This window comes from Anser anser, assembly GCF_964211835.1.
Source record: "Anser anser genome assembly, chromosome: 6".
In the NCBI taxonomy this organism is placed as follows: domain Eukaryota; kingdom Metazoa; phylum Chordata; class Aves; order Anseriformes; family Anatidae; genus Anser; species Anser anser.
In genome coordinates this window covers 33,555,014-33,581,248 of record NC_139726.1, presented here as the reverse complement: position 1 = coordinate 33,581,248, position 26,235 = coordinate 33,555,014, and the positions used below count along the sequence as shown (strand labels likewise).

Sequence of the window (26,235 nt, the reverse complement as noted above, 5' to 3'; positions counted from 1 at the left end):
AGCTGGTCCTTAAGACACCTTGCCCCAGATAAGTAGGAAAGAAAAGGCTGAGATGTACAGATACACCAGCTTATTGGAAAGTGCTGTACCTTTCCCCTCCCTGTTCGTTGCAGCAGAAGTATAGCTATGAATTTCTGAGCATATTTATTAGAGAAGAATGTTATGGTTGGTGAGCTACCCTTCTCCCTCAGCACCTGCAAGAAAACTGCCCAGTTAGGAGTCCTTAGTCTAAAACTGAAATCTTTTCTGTAAGGATTTTCTTTTTATTCCTTTCCCGGCTATGCACATTTTCAAGGAAAGCACAGTTCTCTGTTCAGTGGAAAAAATCCAACTTTTCTTGGGGAAAAAAAAGCGTCAACAGAAATTTACAGTCAGTCTTTAAAGCGGTATTTTAAGTTATCAAGGGAAGAAGAAGAAATGTTACCCAGTAACTGAAATAAGTAATCAGAGAGAGCACTGAGTAAGAATCCCACTGCTCCAAGTGAGCTGTGTATTTGTTTCCCCAAACCAGTGGGTCAAGCAATCTCAGAATGTTCTCGTGCTTTCTGTGAACAGAAGAAAAATAGTAATTTCTATCCCAGTCCCAGCAACTCTTCCATACCACTTGCTTGAGGAATGGTGGCTGACTTAATCTACCAACCCTTTTCCTCTTTCTTCTTACCTTTCTTTATTTCTGATCACAGTTCCTGTTTGTTCTGAAAGTTTCCTCTCTTGTTTCTTAGCCTTCACTATTCCTATATGGCAAATATTTCTCTTAAAAAGTATTTTGCATCCATAGCTACCTTTGTAAAAGGTTTATTCATCTGTAGAAGTTTATTGCCTTACCAGACATAGTTGGAGATTATAATGAGTTCCCATAAAAATGAGGCGTGCTTCCCAGTACGTCTTTTCAACAAAGCAGTAATGTGTTGCTCTTTATCTGCCTGTGGTTGGTGTGTTGGCTTTTTTGGGGGTTGGCTGGGTTTTGTTTTTTCTTTTAAGCATGACCATATGCTGGACTCTTTAGCAAAACTTGGTTGACTTCCTCTTTATGCACTGGTATTTTGAGAGTGAGAAGAGTTGATCTGCCTAGCTCTGTCTCAAACTTTTCCATTGTTGAGCAAACTGTAGTGAAATTCCATCTGCAGCCGAAAGAGCTGTAAACCTCTTACTGTTATAGCAGGAAACATGATAAACTTTATTATCTCTTTATCTCAGTTTCTCATCTGTGATAGAGAAAAAAGGGTATAAAGTTTTGGCTAACCTTCCTCTTGCATATAGAGGCAGAGTTTATCTTTTAGTGCACACAATATCATGAGGAACCAGGCTTTCTACATTCTGCTGTTGATGGAGCTGCTTGTTGAACGCCTTCTGTCCTTGCTGCTGCTGTTAGCTCTTTTTCCATGTAGGCCTACCTAGCTTTAATGCAGATTTTCATTTTTTTTAGGAAGAAAATGTGAGAACTGTCCTCATGAATCCTAACATTGCTTCAGTGCAGACCAATGAGACTGGCATAAAGCAGGCTGATGCTGTCTACTTCCTCCCCATCACTCCCCACTTTGTCACAGAAGTCATCAAGGCAGAACGCCCTGATGGATTAATTTTGGGCATGGGTGGCCAAACAGCTCTCAACTGTGGTGAGTACAGTACAGATGCCTCGGCAGCCCTTGCTGGCCAGCTCATTGCTCTCACCACACGTTCAGCAGACTCCTCATGTGCAAATGTGCAAGACCTGTGTCTCTGTTGTGTTGCCTATAGGCACAGGCAGAGATGCTGATCATGGCAGAATGAGTGATTGCTAAGCTACGGACGTAGCATCTAATCAGTGTTTTCAGTACTTAAAAGTAAACCATTCTGGAAGCTCATCTCTTGGTTACCATAGCTGAACTGGGGGTACTCAGACCATGCAGGCAGAGATCAAAAGGAAAGGTTAGCTTCAGGTTAGTCCCCCCCCGGGACTCCTCGACCCTGGCGGGAGGACAAAGGGTCTGGGAAATGGAGGGCTCCCCCCTGGCTGACGAGAGAGTGGTTCGGGAGTGTCTGAGTGGCCTCAATGCACACAAATCCATGGGTCCTGATGGGATGCATCCACGTGTGCTAAGGGAATTGGCAGAGGTGATCGCCGAACCGCTCTCTATCATCTTTGAAAGGTCCTGGAGAACAGGAGAGGTGCCTGAAGGTTGGAGGATAGCCAATGTCACTCTGGTCTTCAAGAAGGGCAAGAAGGAGGATCCAGGAAACTACAGGCCAGTCAGTCTCACCTCTGTCCCTGGAAAGGTGTTGGAACAGCTTGTTCTGGATGCCATCTCCAAGCAATTGGAAGATAAGAATGTTATGAGGAGTAGTCAGCATGGATTCACCAAGGGGAAATAGTGCTCGACCAACCTCATTGCCTTCTATGATGGCATCACCAGCTGGGTAGATGGGGGCAGAGCAGTGGATGTCATCTACCTTGACTTTAGCAAGGCTTTCGATACTGTCTCCCATGGCATCCTGATAGCAAAACTGAGAAAGTGTGGGATAGAGGAGTGGACAGTTAGGTGGGTTGAGAACTGGCTGACTGGCCGAGCTCAGAGGGTGGTGATCGGCGGCGCAGAGTCTGGCTGGAGACCTGTTACTAGCGGTGTTCCCCAGGGCTCAGTGCTGGGTCCACTCTTTTTCAACATCTTCATCGACAACCTTGATGAGGGAATAGTGTCTGCCCTCAGCAAGTACGCCGATGACACAAAGCTGCGAGGAGTGGCTGACATGCCAGAAGGCCGTGCTGCCATTCAGTGAGACCTGGGCAGGAAGAAACTAAATGAGGTTTAATAAGAGCAAGTGTAGAGTCCTGCACCTGGGAAGGAACAACCCGATGTATCAGTACAGGCTGGGGGACGACCTGCTGGAGAGGAGCTCTGAGGAGAGGGACCTGGGGGTCCTGGTGGACGACAGGTTGACCACGAGCCAGCAGTGTGCCTTGGTGGCCAAGAGGGCCAATGGGGTCCTGGCGTGCATTAAAAGGAGCATGGCCAGCAGGTCAAGGGAGGTGATCCTCCCCCTCTACTCCACCCTGGTCAGGCCTCACCTGGAGTACTGTGTCCAGTTCTGGGCTCCCCGGTACAAAAAAGACAGGGATCTCCTGGAAAGAGTCCAGCGGAGGGCCACAAAGATGATACAGAGCCTGGAGCATCTTCCCTATGACGAAAGGCTGAGAGGCCTGGGTCTGTTCAGCCTGGAGAAAAGAAGACTGAGAGGGGATCTCATCAATGTGTATAAATACCTGAGGTGTGGGAGACAGAGGGATTTGGCCAACCTCTTTTCAGTGGTTTGTGGGGACAGGACAAGGGGCAATGGCCACAAGATAGAGCACAGGAAGTTCGCACCAACATGCGAAAGAACTTCTTCACAGTGAGGGTGACGGAGCACTGGAACAGGCTGCCCAGGGAGGTTGTGGAGTCTCCTTCGCTGGAGATATTCAAGGCCCATCTGGACGCCTACCTGGGCAGCCTGCTCTAAGGAACCTGCTTTGGCAGGGGGGGTTGGACCCGATGATCTTTCGAGGTCCCTTCCAACCTCTTCAATTCTGTGATTCTGTGATTCATTTAACCTTCTTGCAATAGTATCCACCTGTACTGCTTTGTCTCTTAGATGACTGCCAAGCAGTAACTTTAGTAGTAACCCAGTGTTTCTTAGATTTTAGAGAAGAAATGTTTGTGTAATGGTTCTGAGTTCTAATATTGACAAAGAATAATAACTGTATCTGTTGATGTTGCCAGACAAGTGGTCAGGTAGTCAGATATCTTCTGAATGCTTTCTTCTTCATTTACCATCAGCCCTCAAAGCTGTGGCTTTGTTTGCTCTGCAGGAGTGGAACTCTTCAAGCAAGGAGTCCTGCAGCAGTATGGTGTGAAGGTCCTAGGTACATCAGTTGAATCCATCATGGCTACAGAGGATAGAAAGCTTTTTTCTGATAAACTGACTGAGCTAAATGAAAAGATTGCTCCTAGCTTTGCAGTGGAATCGGTAAATCAGACAATTTTGAAGATGTGATTACTATTATTGTTGCCAGAGTTATGCAAAAAAATAAATATTTCTAGTTTTGTTCAGTGAAAGCTAAATACAACTGTGGATACTGTAGCTTGTGCACTTTCATCGGCACTTCATGGGGATTGGTGCTGGTTCGCAGTGATTTAAAATGGATGAAAGTGCAGTTAAGCACTTGGAAGGCCTAAGCTAATTTATCCATTGAAAGGAAGAGTAAATTAGGGTTGGGTGACTTCTGTGCTGCAGTACAAAGGTTTATAAAATTTCAGTGGCCACTTTTTTTTTTAAAATCTTATACAAGCCATTTAGGCTTAGGATTTCAAGTCCTCAAAAATCCCTAGTTCTGAAATCCCTCTTGAGGATGAGAGTGTGAAAAAGTAATTAGTTCAGTGGAAGGTATGTTTGAGTTTGGAGGAAACAGTCTCAAACCAGGATGTCTGTCGAAGGGGTTATTCGATGCTATAGTCTGTGAAGACAGACCAGGTAAGGACATGAGAAATCAGTGAGGAAGGTCACGGTGAGGACAGAAGTCACCTTCTTGAGCCCATGTTTCATTTTTTCTGCTGTTAGGCAGAACAAAGTAATGTTAAAATGCCAACATCGTTCTTTTCATTTTGTCTTCAGACAGTTGAATGTCTTATTGATGGGATTTCCAGTTATCAGAGTAACCTGAGTTGGTTGACTTTATTCATCTGAGTTGTTCTCATTGTCTCTGAAATGTATTCCTATCTCCTTTAAGATTGAAGATGCTTTGAAGGCAGCTGAGAAGATCAGCTACCCTGTCATGATACGTTCTGCTTATGCCCTTGGTGGTCTGGGGTCAGGCATATGTCCTGATGAGGAAAGTTTGCTGGACCTTGGTACTAAGGTAAGTCTGCGATTGCAAGTTCTAGGTATAGTCTGGACATCTGATTTTTTTTTTTAAATAGGTATTCACCTGATAGTCACAGATACTGGAGTTGTACATACCCTGCCTTTCATCTTACCTGTAAAATGTTATCCTGATTCCTTCTAATGCCCTTCTCTTTTTTTTTTTTTTTGTAATTCCTGCTACTGACTTGGGTAATGAAAATGATTAAACTAGTCTTCATCTGAGCAAGTGTTTCAGCAATTTTAGTCTGGGAAGAATCATAGTGAATTATTTTCACCTGCTTTCAGGAGTGAATGGCACATGACAGATGTCAAGGAAGTCGAAACCTTTGAAGAGCTCAGTGATAATGTAGTGTCAGACTCAGAAGAGCTGAGAGACTTGGGCCTCTGCTGTATTTCAGTCTAAAGTATTTTTCTAAGTCAAAAGCTGATGTAAAAATTTAATGGGATGATGCTCTTCATAATTTGACATCTACCAGCTGTGTCTGGCTGTGAAGAAACAACTTTCTGTTGGAAATCTGGGATTGTTTTCTTTAAATTTGCTGTGAAAAGTAAAATAATTTGGGAAGATCAAAAAAAAAAAAAAATGCTTTTTTCTTCCTGCCCCAAATCCTGAATTTTAGGAAATAAGTCTCCATCAAAGTCTTTAAAATTCCTGTTTTTCTCTTTTCCTGATTTTCTAACCTTCTTAATCTTTCATGTATCTCTAGGAAGAAATATTGCTGATGGCTTTAAGAGCTGTATGTGAAAATAACCCTTTTTTTCTTTCTCCTTTACACTGTTGTCATGCAAACAAATTCTGGGGCCGGTGTACATAGTGTTTAGCAAACATCTGCTTAGGCAATGCCTGTCCCTGGGAGGCTCAGTGGACAGGACTGACAGATGCAGGAGGTGGCAGCGGGTACTGTAACCCTATCTTAAGGATTGATGGCTGAGGTTGGAAACACTTCACTCACCCAAGCTTACACACGGTCTTCTGTTTAGAGGAGGCAGAAATTCACTCAGAAAGCTTGTGAGTGCAGCTGTCTGGAAGGTTTATATCAAAATCTTTTTCCATAAGAGAACATGGTTTTGATCAGCACTTTATCCTTTGTGGTTCAGAACGTCTCCAGTTTTCCGTGAACAAGAGTAAAGCAATAGCATTTCATAAGCATCTTGCTTTTGTAAAATTTTAGGAATGGAGCAGTTTCATATTTTAGGAAAATTTTGGTCTTTCTGAAACTTTATTTTTATCAAAAGTCTGATTCTGTTTTACTTTAAAGAATTTCATTTCTTTCAAAATTGATACTGAGAACTTTAGCATTCTGAGTGAAGAACCATGTTTCAAAATTGACAGTGAAAAACAGTTTGGGTGTTTTTGGATTAACTCAGCTTTGGTTTCTCATTTCAGCAGCCCAGCAGAAACACTTGTCTTCCCATTTCAGCTATGGAGATGGTCTGCAGTAATTCTGTGAACCAGATTTTCAGACACTGGACTCTGGGCAGGTTCAGACAACTGAACACCTGTGGGTGTATTTCTTCACAGCACAGCTAGCTCAAGTAACCTGGCCTTGAGTTCATGTCTCCTGCATCAGCTCAATTTGAGTGAGAGGAGGCAGTAGACAGTACCAGAAGAGAAGCATAGATTGTTCTACAAGCACGGTTAGGTGTTCCTGATACATCACCACAAATTCAGTGCCTCCTTAGGCTGGGTGAAGTGCCACTCTTCAAACTATTTCTTTTTTTCTTGTGTATGAGTTTGGCAACTGTCCTAAGGGTAGCATTTGAATAACAGCTTGAGCTGACTGCAGAGGGGACAAGGCTGAAAACTGATTCATGTGCCGCATTAAAAGAAGAAGCTTTGCTAAAGGATGGATTGATAATGTGCCCGTTACTTTCTAAGTTTTTAAGCGAGATGTGATTAATGTTTTCTATCTGCTAATATTAAGGCCATTTATTCACTTAGATTATGCTCATTTACCAACAAACTGTATTTTTCATTTTTGTCTCTTGTGCTGAGGAGTGCTTGCAAGATTAGTTTCAGAATAAATCACAAATCTTGCTTCTGGTTAGTATGCCAATGATAAGCAACATTATTAGTGCTATTAATTAAGTAGTGTTTGCTGGCACCCACACTTCCCATCAGTTAGTCATTTAGCATTCTGCAGAGTTATCCCACTGAATTCCCATGAATATCCCATGGGGCTGCTTATATGCACAAACAAAAGCATGTGTCTATTGTGTGATTGGAGCCTTAGATATTTTTGTATTCCTATTTGTTATTTACATGCCATTGTGAGCCCAAGTGCCCTGCTTTTTTAACCATCTGATCACATAAATATTTTCTGTGCCTTTCGTATAAAGCTAATGATTTTTTTCTGAAGAAATGCATGGAGTGCTTGTCATTGGTGCTATGAACTTTACTTATATTCATCTTTCAATTTTCATGTTGGCCTGGGATGTCTGGAGAAGAACAGAAGCCTTGAATATGTTCTAACAAGGTGTAACAAAGCATGTTCTAACAAAGTTTTCTTTTCTACTGTTCATTTTTTTTTTTAACATATTCCTAGGCATTTGCAATGACTAACCAAATTCTGGTGGAAAAGTCAGTTGTTGGCTGGAAGGAGATAGAGTATGAAGTTGTGAGAGATGCTGTTGATAACTGTATTGCTGTCTGCAGTATGGAAAACATCGATGCCATGGGAGTCCACACAGGTAGGCTTGGGCATAGACTGGCTCACTGGAAATTGCTCTTGTTTATTTTTATGGAGTAGTTTATGTAGTTGTGTCGATGAAGTGGGCTCTAGAAATGCTCTTCGGTTCTCTGATGCAGCCAATTAGTGTGTAAAACAGACACTGTTAGGCTGAACCTGTCCCCAAGATCTCATTTTTCCTAAGATGGCTTTTGGCTTCTCCAAAATCCAGTTCTGGGACTCTGACTATCTGTATTTTTCATTGCATCCACACTTTTGAATGTTTGTGATAACTTCATTACTGGCAATGGGTTAGCAAAGAAAGTGACCTATGTGGCTAGAATTTTCTGTTGCTGAACTGCTTCTCATTTTTCTTCTCTGCTACCTTGTGACAAACAGGGGATTCTGTTGTAGTGGCTCCGAGCCAGACACTTGCTAATGAGGAATTTCAGATGCTGAGGGATCGTGCCATCAAGGTTGTCCGACATTTGGGCATTGTGGGAGAGTGCAATATCCAGTTTGCTCTGCATCCAACTTCCCTGGAGTACTACATCATTGAAGTTAATGCCAGACTCTCGAGAAGTTCAGCTTTGGCATCCAAGGCAACAGGGTAAGTTTATCTAAAGAACAATCACAAAACAAACAAATGAGCAAACAAAAACTGAGTGAAGAAGATCAGAAAGAGAATTAAGGCAATGACTTGGATTGGGGTATTATTTAAATACGTAAGTGACAGCTGAAAGGAAGAAGAGCTCTTGCATCTGCTGTCCATGCCATTAAGACAAAGAGGTGCAAGCTTAATTTGCAGCATGGAAGACTAAAGGTGGCTATTAGGGGCGACTCTGTAGCAGTCAGAGCAGTGAGATGTAGATTCTTGCATGGGAAGTTTCTAAGGATGGTGGTCCCTGTCAGCACCTCCTAGGAATGACCCTGAGAGAATCAGTCCTGCAGGGAGGTGGAAGAAGGGGTTAGTGAGCCTTCCAGGTCCATTCCTGCCTGCCGATGCTGTTGCTGCAAATGGAAAAACTCCCAGGAGGTGTGTGGGAGGAGAGCCCACTAGCTCTCCTTACAAAGCATATCCACTGTATCCATACGTTGGCTGCAAATCATCTCTGGGACCCAGAGGACACAGTAATTAACGAGCTGCCTGTCAGATTGATGCAAATGGTATTGCTAGCTGCTTTGTTTTGTTGGCTAATCATAAACTAATCAAGATAAGGATGGTCAGAGCAGGCAGTTTAAAAATTGGCTTCCTAATTGCACTTTGCAGATGCTGTTGAGAGGTGCAAATTAATCTGTAATTTGCAGTTTTCAACAACTCCTGTGTTGCTGCAGTGCCATAGCAGAGCGGAGATAAGCCGGGATGCTGGACAGTGGGCGTTGGATTGTTTTCTTTTTGGATGACAGACTTGCAGCAAAACATACCTGTTTGTGTGGTCTCACTGCGGGCATGATACATCTTTAAAATGGTGGCTTTGTGGGTATTAAAGCGAGATCCAGACCTAGGTAGGTAGCTCTGCAATGTATTAGGGTAGGAAGCAGTACCCTTCTGTTGCATTGAGGAGGGACAATCACCACGCATCTGGGATTCTCAAAAAACAACCAGGATCTCGCTTTTGAATGATGCACTGGAAAGGCTGAAGCTGCTTGGGTTTCAGGCAGCTTTGTGCTGAGTTCTTGGACTCACTTTGGGTGTGGTGAAGCACTGGGGGATTTCCGAAGAGCTGTTGCAAATGGATTGTGTGTGACTGGAAGCACCTCAAACAAGTCATTGTGAAACTGGCTTTGATGGAAATGTTGCAGGAAAATGGTCCTGAGGGAGGGAACTGTTTGTGCAGAGGAAGGTTCCAAAAAGCACGTTTGGATTAGGCCTGTGATGCAATGCGATACCTGGATTCATCAAGCTAGAGGCTTCTTGCAGATGGTGCTGGTGACTGGTTACCTCAAATATCCTTTCCAGTGAATGAGCAAAAGACTCTGGAAGATTTATGGGGAAGGAAATGCTTACAGTATCATAGTTAGGAAGTTAGGCTGAGGGCTGTTTGATGTATACAGCACCTGATACAGAAGTGCTCTGGCTGCTTACTCAGTGTGTATTTTATAATGGAGTGGTTCTGCTGTCAGTACCCATCATAAAAAAGTATGTGGCGTAAGAAGATGTGGGGAATATTGCAGGTGATTTTTCAAGACGAGACTTTCCTTCTAATATTGGAATAAAGCAGCTTGTTCGCTGATGAGACTTTTCCAGCCAAGTGAAAATTGTGAAGGATGACATCCTTAGCAAAATGAGAATAACAGGCAGGTTTACAGGCTGACTGCATTCCCTCCACTCCAGCTGGGCCAGCTTTGCAGACGGGTCATCTCCATTCCTAATGCCATCCTTGAACTAAGTCTAATTCTTTGTAGACTATTGAAGCCCCCAGTATCATTTTTTTCCTCTTGTGATTCCTGTGTTCAAATGAAAAGTAACACTTTTGAGGCTTGGAGGAAGTCTACAACTTTCTGCAACAGTGTGGGGAAGCCACCTTTCCTTTTGAGGAAAAAGAAAAGGGAGAAAAAAGAAGGGGCAAAAAAAATGAAGTTCATTTTCTTCATCTGCTAAATGAAAAACAGGAAAGGAGAAACACTGATCTCCCAGTTTTGGGGATCGGTCAGCCACGGTACCACACCAGGTCACTTGTGGTTGGTTATAGTACTGTGTATCAAACACCTTTTAGCTGGGGCACAGGGCATCCTGTTTAGAGGGTCTGTCCTTAAGACTCTGGGGCAATTAGTCTAAGTGTTCTTACTGGTAGACTGCCTGTGACTGCAACCAAGCAGGGATTATGTCACCTAGCCAACTGCAAAGCATAGTCCAGGCCCTCAGAAGCTCACTATTTGAAGAAAGAAGAACAAAACCAAACAACTCATAGTTCTAATTTTACATGTGCAAAGTGAGGCAGAGGGGAATTAAGAAGTTGGTGGCAAAACCCAGGAACCTGATCCAAATGTCCTGAACTTTATGGCTGCAGCTTAAGCTTGGGGCTCTGCTTTCTTTTCAACAGCTGATTTGTATCAAGAGAGTGAAGGCATGCAGGGTGAAATTCTCTCCAGAAGCTGATCTAGGAAGACAGTCTGAGTTTACGCCTAACAGAAATGTGCCAGGAACACAGAACTGTTGCAATTTAGTATTGCAAATACTTTAAATAAAGCAGGTTGAGGGGTTTATGACGTTTCCTTGTCATTTGAAGTACAAGCAAAATGCAAAAGCAAGTACTTCCCACTCTACTGTTCTCTACCTTTCCTCTGTGGCAGGTATCCATTAGCTTTCATCGCTGCCAAAATTGCCTTGGGGATCCCCTTACCGGAAATCAAAAACGTGATGACAGGAAACACCTCGGCCTGCTTTGAGCCCAGCCTGGATTATGTTGTTACCAAGATACCCCGCTGGGATCTGGACCGCTTTCAGGGCACCTCTAACCGAATTGGAAGCTCCATGAAAAGTGTGGGAGAGGTGAGTGTGAGATCCTCTCCTTCCCTTCCACTGTACCACTCGGGAAAGACATTTCTCTTTCTTGAAAGTCCTCAGGATATCTATCTTCCTGGGCCCAATGGCTTTTGAAGACATCAATTCCATTCAGAATATTTGTATCCAGTACTCTATCTAAATGAAAGGAGTTTGGGCTGTGTAATCTTGGATATCACAGTGAGGATTCATAAATGGTTTGACTATTAAAGGAAGAGACCACTTTGGATCACCTGAGGTTTGCTACATTCTTGACGCTCATGACAGGACTCCCAGAGTTATTCTTTGTTTGGAGTTCTCTAGTGATGGTTAATTTGAGTATAACTTTAAGAACTGTAGTTTAAGATTTTCAGTGATGTAGATGAACAACAGCTCTCAGTTGTTCCCGTAGTTATTTGTCCTCCCTGTTAAATCCACATGCCAAACGTTGGCCTACTTCTGCTCTTGAAATCCAAACACAATGTGTGATATGGCTCTGAAGTTCTGACTTATTTATCTTCATGATTAAGTCTCTTATGTCTGGAACATGATAGTGGGACTTTTAAACCCTGATTTTAATGTGTCTGGGACAATAGCAGCATTTTCAGACCAAGTTTTAAGAGGGAGGGAAATGGATAAATTACGCTCTTAATTAGTTAATTACATATCAGCTACCAAAGCAAAATAATTAATTTTGTGGTTTTTTTTAGCTGCCTTTTTTTTCCTAATGCTTTTCAAGTAGCTATTTTATTAAATTATTTTGACACGAGACCTTCCTAACATCAATTCTACCTTGCTCACACAATGAACCTTCATCACAATTAGAAGGATTAATTAGAACTTCGTTTTTCATTTGCAGTTTTGGCTTTTAATGTTAATGAGCTTTTTTTCAGTGAGCTGATGCCTACTGATATTAACTCTTTCTGCTTAAGGGTTTTTTGGACTGTTCTGTAGAGCTGCAGCTCCTAAATGCAGTTGTCTTATGAACCATCAGCCGTATGGCCATCACTTGCTGGCCATAGGCATTTGCAGGGGGAAAATACTGACTCCTTCCTGTGGCTGTCTATCACAAAAGCAGAACCACGTAATCCCCTGTCCTTCTTATCCTTCTTAAAACAGGATGTTGGGTAAAGAGAGAGGGGAAAGAGTCCCGACTGTTCTGGTCTACCATTGCCGGGGGTGAACTGACACAAGGATGGAGAAGCTTAGGAGATGCAGCTTGCTGCTGGCAGAGGCACTCACCAGAAAGACTAGTCTCCGGGAGGAGAGGGTGTCTGCAAAGCAAAGGGCTTCTTGCAGCGTTGTCTCTATTAGTATGGCACAATCATCTTCCTAGGCCTGAACCTGAAAGCAGATGGCAGCACCTACTGCATTTTTATTAATTGAACAGTCTGGCTTTGCCTGTTTTGATTTGGTTTTTGTTTTTTTTTTTTCTTCTCCAGAGCTCTGTTGTGCTGGGCAATGGGCTTGGAGCTGTGAGAAAAGAGAAAACAATATTATTTTTTTCTTTGACATTTTTCAACATTGTGTTTGAGAAGATTTTTATGTTGTTAGGGTTTTGCCGCACTGGGAAATATAAATGTAGAAATTTGAGAAAGGGCTCTGTTACCTCACAGATTTCCACAGAGAAAGTCTCTTTTTCTTACTGGACGTGAAGTCAAGATTGAAGGTGGGAAACCCCAGTGCTGCTGTGCCAAGGAGGAATAATGCTTTAAGAGAGCCCTCACAGGGGAGTGTCACTGTTAAATGTAATTTACAGGAAGAGGAGCAGATTTCTTCTGAACCTTAAAATTCCCACTGTGAGTTTCTCCCTCTAACAGGTTGTTAAACAGAAATATCCTTCTGTATTACTACACCCATGCTGCTGCATAATGCTTTCTGCTACTGCAGCGCTTCAAAGCAGTTTATGAGGAGAGCAGCAATTGCCTGTATTTTACAGGTAGGGAGACAAAACCAGATAGGAGTCACTTGTCCAAAACTCCCTGTCGGTAATTACTGGCAGAGGCAGGCCTAGCGGTGGGACTCCCAAGGCTCAGCCAGCTGCACCTGTTTTAAAGCCAGTATGGCTATCTTGGGGAGCGGGTTGAAGGCTGTGAGCTTTCTGTCTGTCCATCCTTGTGGTTTAAACTTGCACCCATCTGTTACTCCGGGGAGAGCTGGGCAGCAGCTCACCGTAACTGATGTGCTCTCCCTTACAGGTTATGGCTATCGGCCGCACTTTTGAAGAGAGCTTCCAAAAAGCCCTGAGAATGTGCCACCCCTCTGTAGATGGCTTCAGTTCACTCCTGCCCCTGAATAAAGCCTGGCCAGCCAGCACAGATCTCCAGAAGGAACTCTCTGAGCCATCCAGCACTCGGATATATGCAATGGCCAAGGTAACAAAAGATCAAAAGCCCTTGACCGATGTGCCTTGAATGATTGCTAAGGGCTTGGGTCCACTGAGGTGGCAGAGGTCAAGCATTCCTCACCCCCTTGCTTTCCTCTGTCAAGCACACTTGAACTGTTTGTGTAGCGTCTTTGCTGCTGTTCAAGTCCAGGTAATCTCTATCACACGTAATTTCTTCTGTAGAGCACAACAGCTGGGGGGATATATTTACTTTCTCTTGCTGACATCTGTGTTTTCTTGGATCTTTGGTATTCAGGTAACATGTTTGCCTTTTGATGCAATCCAAGTCCACGCTTGTTGTGTTCCTGTGTCCTGGCAGTTCAGTCTGTGGCAGTGTTGGTGGAAATCTGGATCGCTTGCTTTTGTTTATTTCTGTAATACACTTGCTTGCTAAATGCTGGCCAATATTCAGCCCTTATTTGCACTGGCGAAAGCTACAGTCAAGTTGGCCAGTTTGGCAGGTTGCCATTCCTTTTATGGAAAGGGATGAAGGAAAAAAACGAAGCGAACTGAAACAAAGGACAATGGAGTGATAAGCTGCAGTCTGAGAGTACTGTCTTTTTGCAATTGTTGCATTGGTATCGGCTTGAAACATGAAAGCAATTAAGACTCCACATTAAATTTAGCATCCAGGAATCCCCTGTTCTTTGAAACAGGCTCAACTTCTTCCCTAGCATTCGTTAACCTGTCTCCTGTCACAGTAGGCAAACCACTTTATCTTTCAAGGTTTCTGGGTAAGCGTTCGTGTTACTGTAAGAGGAGCAAGGGTACAAAATTATTTCTGCCTTCAGTTCCATGGCGTTTGCCTGTCTATATCTCATGGTAAGTGTGGGGTTAGTCAATGTACAGAGTAGAGGCAATTTCACCTCTTGGCTTTTCTGCAGTTAACTTGTCCATCTGCCCACACCGTCTTTGAAGAAAAGGGGACAGTTGTCTTCTATAGCTCACACTTAAGACGTTTTTTTTTTTGTTTGCAAGCCTTTTTTTTTTTTTTTTAGGGTCAGAAGCCTTCCTGGTAGAAAAGCCCACTTACTGTGTTTTCTGTTGCTGACTTGGCATGGCAGAGTCTTTAAGACCCTTGTGCTCTTGTAAATAACTCATTACTCCAGTGGGGAGCTGGGGTTGTACTGTGTCTGTAAAAAGGTTTTCACGTTGCTGTCCCTCTTATAAATGATCTGAATGAAAAGCACAAGATGTTCTGTGAGCGTACGGCTTGTCCAGCTGTTGACTCTTGCTTTTCAAGCTGGGGAAATATGCGTCTTCATAAGTGTACAACATCCTTCAGCAGCTGCGCTTGGTCTCTATTACAGCTTTCTCTTGCAACTGAGGGAAAATCTTTTCTCATCTCTCTGAGTGGCTCAGGGGGCTTTTATAAAGGTTAATCTTAGCCCCGTGTTAACACAGGGGATTCAGGCAGATAAAGGTGAGTTAGGGCCAAGCTTAACATTCTGGGTGTTCCCAGCTGGTGGCATTTTCACTGTCAGCTATCAAAAAAAGCCAGATCAAAGTCTTAATCCCTCCCTGTAAAGAGCTGCCTCTGTCTGACACTGTGCACTAATTCATCTCCATTAATAACTGAGGCGAGCAATATCAGGAAGGGGTACCTCCAGCAGCTGGGGCAGTGGGCCTGGAAATCCCTTTCCAGCTTGCTGACATTTAAAAGCCAATAGCTAGTCCCTATTAGCCCTCAGCTTTGTTTGAAACCGGATGGAGCCTCATTGTGTGTCTTCTCCTCCCCTCTGCAAGCCCCACTTGCCAGCTCTCCAAGGCTTTTTGCTCTTTCTCTCCCTCTCCTTTGTCTCCTTGACTGATGAAAACAGTAACTGTTCAGGTGAAAGAGAAGGCAGTTCAGCTGTCATTCAGAGTTACTGCTGTTGTAGTGAGACTCCCTGTTGTAATGTGTTTTTTTCAAAAAAGAAGAAGAAGGCCACTGGGAGAGAGGCTGAAATAGATGACAATTGCTCTCTGAGAAGTGGCCAAGTGCTGCAAGGGTGTAGCTGCACCTGATGGGCAAGGAGGGCTGTTTGGGTTATAGCTTTTTTTTGTGATTCTTAGGGTTTGTATGTAAGTAGATTTATGTTGTGGACTCAGTCTGTACTGTTTCACACAAGGGTCATGGTCTCCTAGGTGTCCACGCTGCAGCCACGTTAGCTTACACTCGTGCTCCCATCCACAGACAGCTAAATACTTCCTCTGGGGAGCAGGGATGAGACAGAAGGAACAAGGGTGCCCTAGAGACAGCACGGGTGGCTGAGCTAAACTACTAAGGTAATTTAGTTTCTCTTCCCCTCCTCTGATGAAAGAGAGGTAGGCATTTGTTTTCTTCGGTTTCCCATGAAGGACTTTTGAATAAAGTATCCTAAGCAGAATAAGTGTGTGTGGTCATGTTACCTGTGTGTGTGTGGCTCAGCGACCCATGACTGAAGGTTGGAGATCCCAAAACCATGCCCATACTTTGTGAAAACAGGTGGGCAGAAGGAATCCCGCTAACATTGCCGTGTGACCTCACCCTCCAAACACCCAGTGGCTGCTGGGTGCTAAGGGCAGGCCATTAATTCAGTCAGCAACTTACTACCTCTCAGGACATGAGAGGGAGGCCTGGGCGAGCAACCTGGGAATCCTTTAGAGAAAGCAGAAGTTGCTTTGAGGTGGTGTCAGTATTTTGCAGTGCCCTATGAGAGAGCTGTCCCCATCCCAAATTAAATTCAGTTATTTAATGTCACTGTGGAGCACAGCAGTGACGTGGCCCACATTTCTCTCTGCTGCCATAAAATCACCCTATCACTGCACCGAAGCAAGCGTTGACAGTACGACATCGTGTCTGCAGCCTGGTGACTGGGAGGAATGATGCCGGTGTGCAGTGGCTGAGCTCATCCCTGGATTACTGTTGGCGTTTTCTTCAGTGGCGTTGCTCTGGCTTTGTTCCAGGGATGTTGCCCTGCAAGAAAACAATTAAGCATGGTAACAAATTAATGAGCCTGATTTCTTCAGCTCAGCGAAGATAGTGTGCTGGTATTATCATCAAGGTTGATTATGGTTGTTTTAGCAGGAGAGTTGTAGCCGTACACCACTGGTGAGACCCAGGAAGTATCAGTGATAGAAGATAAAACTGTATCCATGCTGGGGCACTGTCTAACAAATTTCTGAGTTTTTCTTTAAAAAGTGTGGTGTCCTGTCAAATGCTGTCTTTTGCATAGCTCTGTGAGGATCCTTTGTGTGGGTAGTTGGATAAAAATTAGAAATAAATAAAACAGCTCCAGCAAGACCACAGCTACAGCATAACTGTGGCTGAGTGTCACCCAGGACTGGACTCTCCTTCACTTCAGGGGTATTTCAAGGCCATGTGTTCTGAGTCAGTCTAGTTTTTCAAAGGTGAATTGAGACTTATGCTCCAAAGCAGTGAGTTGCTCCACAGCTGAGAATCTGGACCTTCCTGCTTAATATCTGCAGGTATGAGGTGACAGTGGGATGGAGATTTAAGTGACTTGGGGGTAAGGGGTACAGTTGAGGAGTCAGTTCTGCAGACTGAACGTGCCTGGCCAGAGGTAGTTAAGACACATACTCAGTGGCCACCAGGCCTTGCTGCCATCAGTTGAAGTTTGGCTGCTGGCTCTGTAAAAAGCAGATCCTTCAGCTCTTCAAACAGGAGCCAGCTGTCGTTACCGGAGGGTGTGCAGAAGTGGCTTGGTCCCTCCCTATGTCCTGCTTGAGGGGCACGTTTTGGGTTCCCCTGGAAGACCTTTGATTTGTTGACCTGTGCCACTACGTATGTCTCTGTTCCACAGCTGCTGCTGCTGTTTGCTCTATTTGCAGAGCGTGGATTCATGTGTGGTTGGTGCTCTCCTCTTTTTGGCAGGCTTTGGCTAACAAAGTCCCTGTGGATGTCATTTGCAAGCTCACGGCCATTGACAAGTGGTTCCTGTATAAGATGCGTGGCATTGTGAACATGGAGAAGATCCTGAAGGAAGCAAACAGGTAAGAGAAAACAGCTTTGTCCTAGAACATATTGCTCTTACTAGGGGTCTTACTGGTGGGAAAACCGTGGTAGGCCCTGGGCACTGATGCAGTTGATGCTGAGGAGTTTATTTTGGTGCTCAGTGTAAGTGGAGTTGCCTTAAACCCCAGCTGACTGCCTCACCTAAACCAAGGAGATGTCCGAGAATGTGCTTTTGGGGAAAAGAACTTCGAGGGTTCAGGCATCTCGCTGCCTATGGGGATTTTGTAAGTGCTGGTTTACTTTGGAAAATCCTTACTGCATCTTTGAGGCTGGGACTGGGGATGTGGATGGCCTGCAGTAGTAACAACAGGCTGCACTCACGTACCTAGGACAGAGTTTGCCTTCCAACATGGGACTCATCCGGAATCACAGAATCATCTAGCTTGGAAGAGACCTCCAAGATCACCTAGTCCAACCTCTGACCTAACACTAACAAGTTCTCCTTACTATACGCGAGGGTCAAATGCAGGGCTTGTTTTGGGCCTGGCTGATGGATTTTTAATTTTTTCTGCTTTGCTGTGATCATGTGGTATGTGTTCATGTGGTACGTGTTGCTTTAGCGCTGCACTTTCAAACACCTATAATTTCAGACATATTTAAATATAAATCTTCCTTCCTTGAGAAAAATGACCATCTAAAGCTAAGTCGGAAAGATAGCAGTAAATTAGAGTGCTCAGCTATATTTCAGTTCCAGCCTCTTGCTGACTTGAGCTTTCCCTTCATGGTTTATGAGGTTGGGAGAACCTCCTTGCTGAGTTATTGGCTGTGTGTTGGCCTGCTTTTCTGCTTCGCATTTTTGTTGTCTTAACCACGATTCACCACATGATGGCACTGGGAGCGCACTGTAGCCAGCGCGTCACTAACTTCATCTCCTGTGATTTCTGCTTCTTTGACCAGCTGCACGGTTTTAATTGAGCAGCTCTCGGTCTCCTTTGCCCCCCGGAACAAGCTGGATCTGGAGCTAAACAGAAATAAATGTGGAGGGAGATGTCGAAGAGAAGGAGTAGCTTGATTATTTACAGAAGTCTGTTGTTCAGCTGCACAAGCTTTTGCCCTCTAACATCTGTGTCATGTTGCATTTGTCTTGAATGCCTTAAAAATATACGTGCAGCTCCTGATGAAGGAGAAAAAGAAAAAAAGCCCCAAATCAGTTTGATTTCCTTGCTGTTGGAGTGGCATACTCAGGAACGGTGCACTCTGGACCCCAGAGGTTGGTCCCAGCCTCAGCTGCTCTAAATCCACCATCATCACTCCAGAGATGCTAATCATGCCAAACTGCTCTTTATCACTGAGGTTCTTTTCCCTTTCTCTGCTATGGGTGGCAGGAAATAGTAGTTCTAGTAATGCAACCAGTAGCCAATGCCATCCCACACTGTTTTTCATCCTCCTGGTGACTAAGCAACAGGCTGCAGAGCTGACCTGCTCCAGCAAGCCCTTTTGTGGTATCCAGCCTTGCCTTTGTATCACGCAGCCAGTGTTGTGTCCCCTGTAAGTGGATTCATGCAATGCGGCTCAGGTGTATGAATACAGTCAGTTTTATTCACTGGTCAGTGCAGCTTTTCAGTCTGGCATCCCTACTCAAACCTTCCCAAGGAAACTCTTACCTCGCAGACTGCACTGAAGAGTGGGGACAGACTGTCCGGCTGCGTTATGCTGAAGGCACATTGGCACAGAGACAAAGAGCTGGGAAAAAGCACTCCTGACCCGAGCTAAGAGGCTGGTCCAGCAAGCCACATCAGGAAGCACATCTCTGCAATAGCCAAGGGAAAGCTAATTGAGTGATGCAAATGAGACTTGGCATTCCTGTGCTCCTCCTGCAGCCAGCTGTTTCCAGTCCCCCAGCATGCCTGGCATCGAGTTTTACCTGTGCTGTGGGATTATTTCCAATTGAAAAGAATGGGCTGTGATACAATCGTCGCTCCAAATCTTTGTTGTTGAAATACAGTTACCATAAGCAAAAGCATTTTTCTGTTCCCAGGCACTGCTGCTGGTTACAGACAATACTTTTTGTTCAGTTGAGCCCATCCCTTCCTTTTTGTCTCCTGGTTGGTTTGGGGGTGCTCTGTGGCAAGATTTTGGACATAGTTGGAAGAACAGCTCTGTCCAGAGTCTTGGTTTGGGCCCAGCAGAGCTGTTGTAGAAACTGGTAACAAGGAGCTGGTCTCTGCCAAGAGGAAATTCAGAGCTAGAACAAGCAGGTATGGCAGGCAAGTGGGGAAGGGGGATCGGAAGCAGAGGGAGACCTTTGTGAGGAGTTCAGCAGGCAGCACTGTCACTGCGTGCTGCCATGCCAGACCTGCATGGAGTGATTAAAAAGGTAGCACCAGGCCTCACTGATTTATGCAGGGAAGCTGTTTCCATGTGTGAAGTGTTATATGGAATAACATTAGGGGGGCAACAGACCTTTCTAACTTACAAACATTTGTCTGGTCTCACTGTTGTCCTGGCAAGGCCAATCATTTGCAGAAACAGCAGAAATTGGGAAAGGCACCCATTGCCTCACTTATGTTTGTCCCAGCAAACTTCTTTCTAGGGAGGATTGGACCTGGTGCTTATGAGACTGCGTAGGTTTGGTCATACTGCAGCAATGTTTCAATTCAGCCCTGCTTCTGGGTCCTCTAAGATGGAGGAAGTGTTGCTTCAGGTGTTGCAATTTGTCTGCAGGAAAGCAAATGGCCTGAGTTGAATGGGGAAAAGAGAGACATTTTGAGGGTACCTTCAAGAATATCCAGTAATATCACACACATCAAACACGTTTCGCCTGTAACCTCCGTATTTCTCATTTTAAGTCATGACTTGCATTGTTGTTGTTTTTGTCTGTTACCTTCATACCTTCAGTAAAGAAATCTTACGTGCAGCGTGCCCCACTGCACTTACATGTGTACGTATGCACATGGCAAGAAAAAGCCTGATCTCATGCTGCCAGTTCATGACTGGACAGTGGTGGACAGAGCAGTGGCGTGCAATAGGACGTGCAGTTATCAGGAAATGCTTTGCCTAGATTTGGCCTTGCTTGTCTCATGAAAGAAAATGGAGGGGAGGGCCCTGGAGTGACCCCAGTGGCTGTTCGTCACGCTGTCAGCTTGTGATCGAGAAGGAAATTTGAACAGATGACATCTAGGTGTCTGAGACAACCGGGAGTGAGATGGGACTTTAAGGCCGGGGTTATGGATGGGTGAAAAGAAGGGATAGTGGGGTCCAGTTCTCTCCTGGGGTAAATCTGAACGAGATCTAGGGGAGGTTGGGCCATCTTGCAGTAGTCAGAAGTGTGAGCATACTGCCCCAAAAGGAACATTTTGGTATCGATAACAGGCTATCTAGTTGAATTCCAGTGAGAGAAGAGGAGCATGGTAAACCCCCACTTTGCAGTGGAGCTGTGAGTACAGATGGTAAGGCTTACCCAAAGTCTCAAAGACAGTCTGGCAGAGCAGGGAGCTGACTCTGCCTCCTTAAAGCTCAATTTCTCAGGTTAATATTAATAAGAACAGCAGATCCTCCATTTTGGCGGATAACAAATTTGCTAGCCCGCTAGCAGTGGGGAATAATGACACCACCATAGTTTATAGTGTTGTACTTCAGAGCTTTGTTCTGGCGGAGAGCGTGTCCTTGCTCTGTGGACAGGGAATAAAAACACCTCCTGGCCTGTGGTGTGTTTGAAAGGGGTAGGTGCAGCCCTGAGCGTTGCCCTTCTCCTTCCTCAGGAGACACAGGCTCGGAAGTGGGGAAGCAGAGGAAAGTGGGAGTCCCGCCTCAGCCCAGCGTTTGGAGCCAGGTGCTCTGCTCAGCGGCCCGTGGTTTATTGTGAATTCCTTTTAGAAGCCTGTGTCTGTGAAAGGTGTGTTTTGAAAGCACGACTTGATTTCAAAATGTTGCTGTGGTGGAGTAGCCACAGCATTACAGGTGCTGGAATTAAAGCCCAGCTCCAGCAGGTGACTCAGGAAACAAACCAGAGGAAAAAGCAGACAGGCCATCAATAAACCGTGCTGCTCCACAGTGGGTGTTGCACATCTGCTCTCCTCAGGAGCAGTTTTTCTGCTGACTTGGGTGCTTTTGGGACAGGTCAGAGAGCCCAGGTCAGATCTTGCGTGGGTATACAGCAGAGCGGGCCCAGTGCCTCAACACGGGGCTGCACGGATTTGTGCTGTTTGAGGAGCTGTCGCTGACATATTTGTTGTTTAACTAACTGGGAAGATTACTTTTGTCTTCTGAGTGAACTGGAGGGCAGGGCAGACTGAGGAACAAATTAGGAATTCAGTGCATGAGGGGAATACAGTACAAGTAGTCATTCAGGGCGGTTTGTGCTTCGTAGGATCCAACGCAGGATACTCTCTATTTGTCTTATAGAGCCATTGGTAACTTCACAGTTGTATTTTCCTTTAAAGCATCTGCACGTCTGTGGAAACTCAGTATGCATTTTCTTCCCTGATACTCACGATAGCCTGGCATTGCTCTTCAAAAGTATTTGGGGGAATCTCTGCTTCCAGTACTGCACATACTGCTGTGGGGAGTCTGTAGTGCAGCATCCCAGCAAACACCCCAGAGATCTCTCTTTACCTGGGGTGGGAAACAAGCTTGGAGGAAGCATCTAGGACCCGTTTCTTGGCAGTGCTGCTGTTTGAGCTGCTGCTTTAGCACATTGCTTAATTGTAGGTGTGAGTTGTTCGGGTCTTATGGCACAACGTGAGGCTGTAACATTACTTAAATCGAGGATCTCCACGAGATTTATTAGCCAAAGATGTGAACGTTAAAGACGCAGAGCACTGAAGTGGTGATAGTTCAGTGAGTGAAGCTTGTTGGTTTACAGCTCCTGCTTTCCTGAACCCCCCTTTGGCAGCTTTTTGAGTTTCTCAGGAGGGGAAAGGTGGTAACCATCTGTCTCCTTGAGAAGAGAAGCAGGGAGGGAATTTACACACCAGTCTCATTATTTTAGTTGTAGCATGTTCAAAATTGTGTAAGAACATCAGGAGCATCAAGGAAGCCATTAGGAGTCTTTAGTGGAGAGGGACAGAGAGGGAGAGAGGAAGAAGACCTCTTCGTAGGCAGTCCGCCCTGAAGTCAGGTAGGCTCCAATTCTGTGACACTCCTGGGTAAAGAAGAGATCCCTCAGGACTGGACATCAGGAATCTTGGCTCCAGCACTTCTTGCTTTTGGTCTGCTTTGCTTGCAAGAGCCAAACTGGTGTTGAATTCACCCCCTCCAGGTTTAGGGGGAGCTGAGCTCGGGACTAAGCTGGCTCACCTGTGCAGATCCCCCCTGTGTGCCCATACCACGGGAATAGTTGCTGGGATAAACCAGAGGTGATCTGCAGGAGTGTCCCATGGGCGTACAGGGCAGGTGTGAACCAAAGCCCAAACGTGTCCCAGATGCTCACAGCCCAGGCTTTGCCTCTCAGTTCACAAACTGGTCCTGATTTTTATTTTTCTCTTAAATTTCATTTTATTTTATTTTGCTTAAGGCTCCCTAGCATGTGCCTAGGTAATGTGCAGGATGGGCATAAACATGACAACGTACCTAAAATGAAGCAGAGCTTGATCTGGGGGCTAAGAAGAGCGCTGCTTTCCATATGGAGCTGGGGCTTTCTGCCAGCCCATTTATTTAGCTTTACTCCTAAACTGGTGGATCAGATGAAAGCCAGTCAAGTGGAAGAGAGGGCTGTGCTGGAGCGAGCAGCCTCTCCTGGTAATTGCAATGCTGCCAGCGTTCTTCCAGTCAGTTAATAGATTTCCCCAGGTCCTCTGTGCCAGGTGAAAATTTCCTCATTAAGGGGAGTTTATTCCGTTTCCTCTTATCGTTTGTTATTGAAGAAGAAGGGAGTGGATGGCGTTCCAAAGATGACAGGGTAGAATTTTAAACAAAAAGCAACAAGTCAACACTGGAAGCTGAAAAGGGGCACAAGCAAGGTTTGGGAAAGGCTTATATTGTTTATAAACTGAGAAATGGGGGGGTGGACTTGGCTTTTTGAGAAGTGAATGGCCACTAAGTGATTGTGGCAGCGTGGAAGAAGGCTGATCATCTGGTTTTGAAGCTCTGACACTCCGGCCGTTTTGCAAAGGTGAATGTTAGGAGAAGGAGTGTTAGAGGAATTGTGGCCATTTCGTCTTCCCTTCTTTCAGAGTTGATTATAAATTAGTGAGGAAGTTCAATCTTTAGAAGTCTTTTGGCCTGTATTTGAAGAGTAAGTGACACTCCAGGGGAAGAACTGAGATTTCCTCTTCTCATTTTAGTGCTGGATTTCTGGTGAGCTCTTGAAAGGGTCATACACACTCAAGCCTTCAAAGAGATCAGCCTGATAGTGCCCTTTCTGGATTCAGTGTCCCCAGCAAGTCTAAAGGGCTGGGTGGGAGCAGAGGCTGTGGGAACAGAACTAGGTTAATGCTGGATCTGAAAAATCATCACCCCTTCACCTCTGTGTGTCTCAGTCTTGCTATTGGCAATATAATCATCACCCTACCTACTGTTTGCATGTTTCTTGATATTTTTCACATGGAAGTTGGGATATAAATGCTAAAAATCATCAGTATCAGGAAATGGAAATCTCACGGCAGATCATCGTTTCAAGTAGTTGGAAAGCAGCACTGCTGGGTGTTTGACTTGTGCTGATTTTCTTTAACTGTTATATGGCAAAAGTCTTGCTTATATCCATGGGGTTGGGTTGTCACTTCAAACCTCTCCTGCCTGGTGGTGATCCTCGTGTGTTTCCTCCACATTAAGCTGCCTCCATGGCAGTGAGAAAAGAGGAAACCTTTCCTGCCTAGGTGCTGCTTGAACAGACCTTCCCACCACATCCCTTGTATTAAGGATGTGTTGAAAGCCACATCTCTTACCTTTATCATGTACTGGGACTACTAGAGGAAAAACTCAGTTTTATCTCCCCTTTAGGTACTCAGCTTTTCTCTTGCAAGCTGGTTGGCCTGTGCAAAACCTGTTCCCTTTTTGCATGGACATCCTAACCCGACTAGGATGTGCCAGTAAATGTCCTGACCTGACTTGAGCTGCTAGACCAAGGCAAGGAAATGGTGTTGCAAAATTATCACTGCTGCTTTTCTGCCCACCCTGCTGATGGGGAGGACAATGAATGATATTGTTATAATGATATATTAAAAAAAAGAGTTGAAACCAGCTGCAAATGAAGGCAATTTTCTTTCTGTTGCTAATCAGATGGCAGCCAGCAATGTGTGTTTCTGAGACAGAAGGGAGGGAGAGCAAGGGAGCAAACATGCATGGGAACTGGCTCGTCAGGTCTGCTCACTTGTACTTAAGGAATGCCAAATTCAGGAGAGGAATCAAACATGGCTGCATCCTTTCTAACAGCTGGCGATGGCTAGCATCTGTTTTGCCAGGGAGTTGGCAGATTTTGCTTGCTGTGTTTCCTCTTGTAAAGCACTCATCCATGCCTTCAGTTCTGGCGTTCACACTTCACGCAAGAAGTCCTGCCTCTGAGCTGTAATCAGAAAGGAGGAAGGGCTCTGGAGAAGCAGGGCAGTTGTTGCAGCAGAGGAGTCAGCGCGTGGAAACTGCAGGCTTTAATTGCTGGGGTGCTGGAAAGCGGGTCTGTCTTCGGGAAACCTTTCTGCTTTTAGGACTAGATCCAAATCCTGGGAAGCTCACCCTGCTGGGTTAGGCAGGACCGTTTCCTTAAGAGAGTAGCAAGGAGCAGGATCTGTTGGAGTAAGGAGTGATGTGATGGGGGCAGTTAGAACTCCTACCCAGGAGCTTGAACTCCAAAGTTTCTGGTCCCCAGTTCTGCTTTCAGAATTAGCTGGCTCAACACTTCTGTGCCTCTCACCTGTTTTGCCTGGCTTCACTGAGGGCAGTGGAGCTGCTCTATAAGCTGAAGTGGAAAATCCAGTGACTCTTTCATGCTTCAGCTTCCTGACACATTCCAATAAAGCGGCCTTAGCCCTCTCCTCCCACTCAAATAACATAATGCTATTTATTTAAAAATACCATCAAGCAAAGGACATAATTCAAAAGCTCTGATTTAGGAAAATTGCTTGTTTGTTAATCATTTCCTTTTTCCTGATTCAGAGCTTGCTTGCTCATAAAATATTGATTTATTGGGCAGGCAAGGATGCTCTTGGCAATGAAGATGAAAAGCAGAAGTGCTGATAAAAATACATAGGCTTTTTATGTTTTTCTAAAAGCTAAGCTTAGAAAAGGTAGCTTAGAAACAGAGACAGGCAGGAACTACCAGGGGTATAGGTGGAGTCAAAACAAAGTGAAACAAAAAGAGCATGGGAGAAAAAATTGTGCGATAGAGTGAATAAAGAGAGGATGGAGAAGGTGGAAAAATCAAAACGGACAAGAAACCATCGAGGTGCAGAGATGTCTGGGGGAAAGCAATGCATGTGAAATAAACAGCAAAAGTTAGGAGCGCTAAAAAGTGGGAGAACAAGAACATATGGAAGTAATGAGGGACCCTGAACAAAGATATGAAACCAAAAAGAGTAAACTGGGGCACCTTATCTCCCTCTCCCCCTTTTCATAATGCAAGAATTAGCACAGGCGACATGGGGAAAAAGCCTGCTTGAGACTGGCAAAAGGGAAAAACCTACCTCTGCACGTGAGCAGATGAAGGCCATTTTTGCTATGCATCTCTGAAGTGACATGGTTTTTCGAAGCAGCGGCCGTATCTGAATGCAGAGCAGCCCAAAGAGCAGAAAGAAGGGCGTGTTTGGGATGAGTTGTGGTGCTTTGAGGCAAGTTGCCCCACAGCTTGGCAGGGTCAGGGGACATCTGAGTGGCTCACCCCAGAGCTTTAGGAATTTCACTGCTTTGTGTGTGGTGGAGGCATGAGCATTCACGGTTACGGAGCCAGCAC

The 26,235-nt window shown here is 44.9% G+C and overlaps 1 protein-coding gene across 8 annotated transcripts in view; it reads left to right on the top strand.

Moving 5' to 3' along the window:
- Positions 1-26,235, top strand: part of CPS1 (carbamoyl-phosphate synthase 1) — a 116,752-nt gene that overhangs the window by 52,539 nt on the left and 37,978 nt on the right. For all 8 annotated transcript variants that reach the window (XM_083842155.1, XM_083842156.1, XM_083842157.1 and 5 more), the window contains 8 exons: positions 1,427-1,616; positions 3,827-3,984; positions 4,745-4,873; positions 7,425-7,569; positions 7,947-8,157; positions 10,842-11,040; positions 13,230-13,406; positions 17,274-17,392. In XM_083842155.1, coding sequence (XP_083698281.1) covers positions 1,427-1,616; positions 3,827-3,984; positions 4,745-4,873; positions 7,425-7,569; positions 7,947-8,157; positions 10,842-11,040; positions 13,230-13,406; positions 17,274-17,392 — 1,328 coding nt within the window. The remainder of the gene's footprint in view (positions 1-1,426; positions 1,617-3,826; positions 3,985-4,744; positions 4,874-7,424; positions 7,570-7,946; positions 8,158-10,841; positions 11,041-13,229; positions 13,407-17,273; positions 17,393-26,235) is intronic.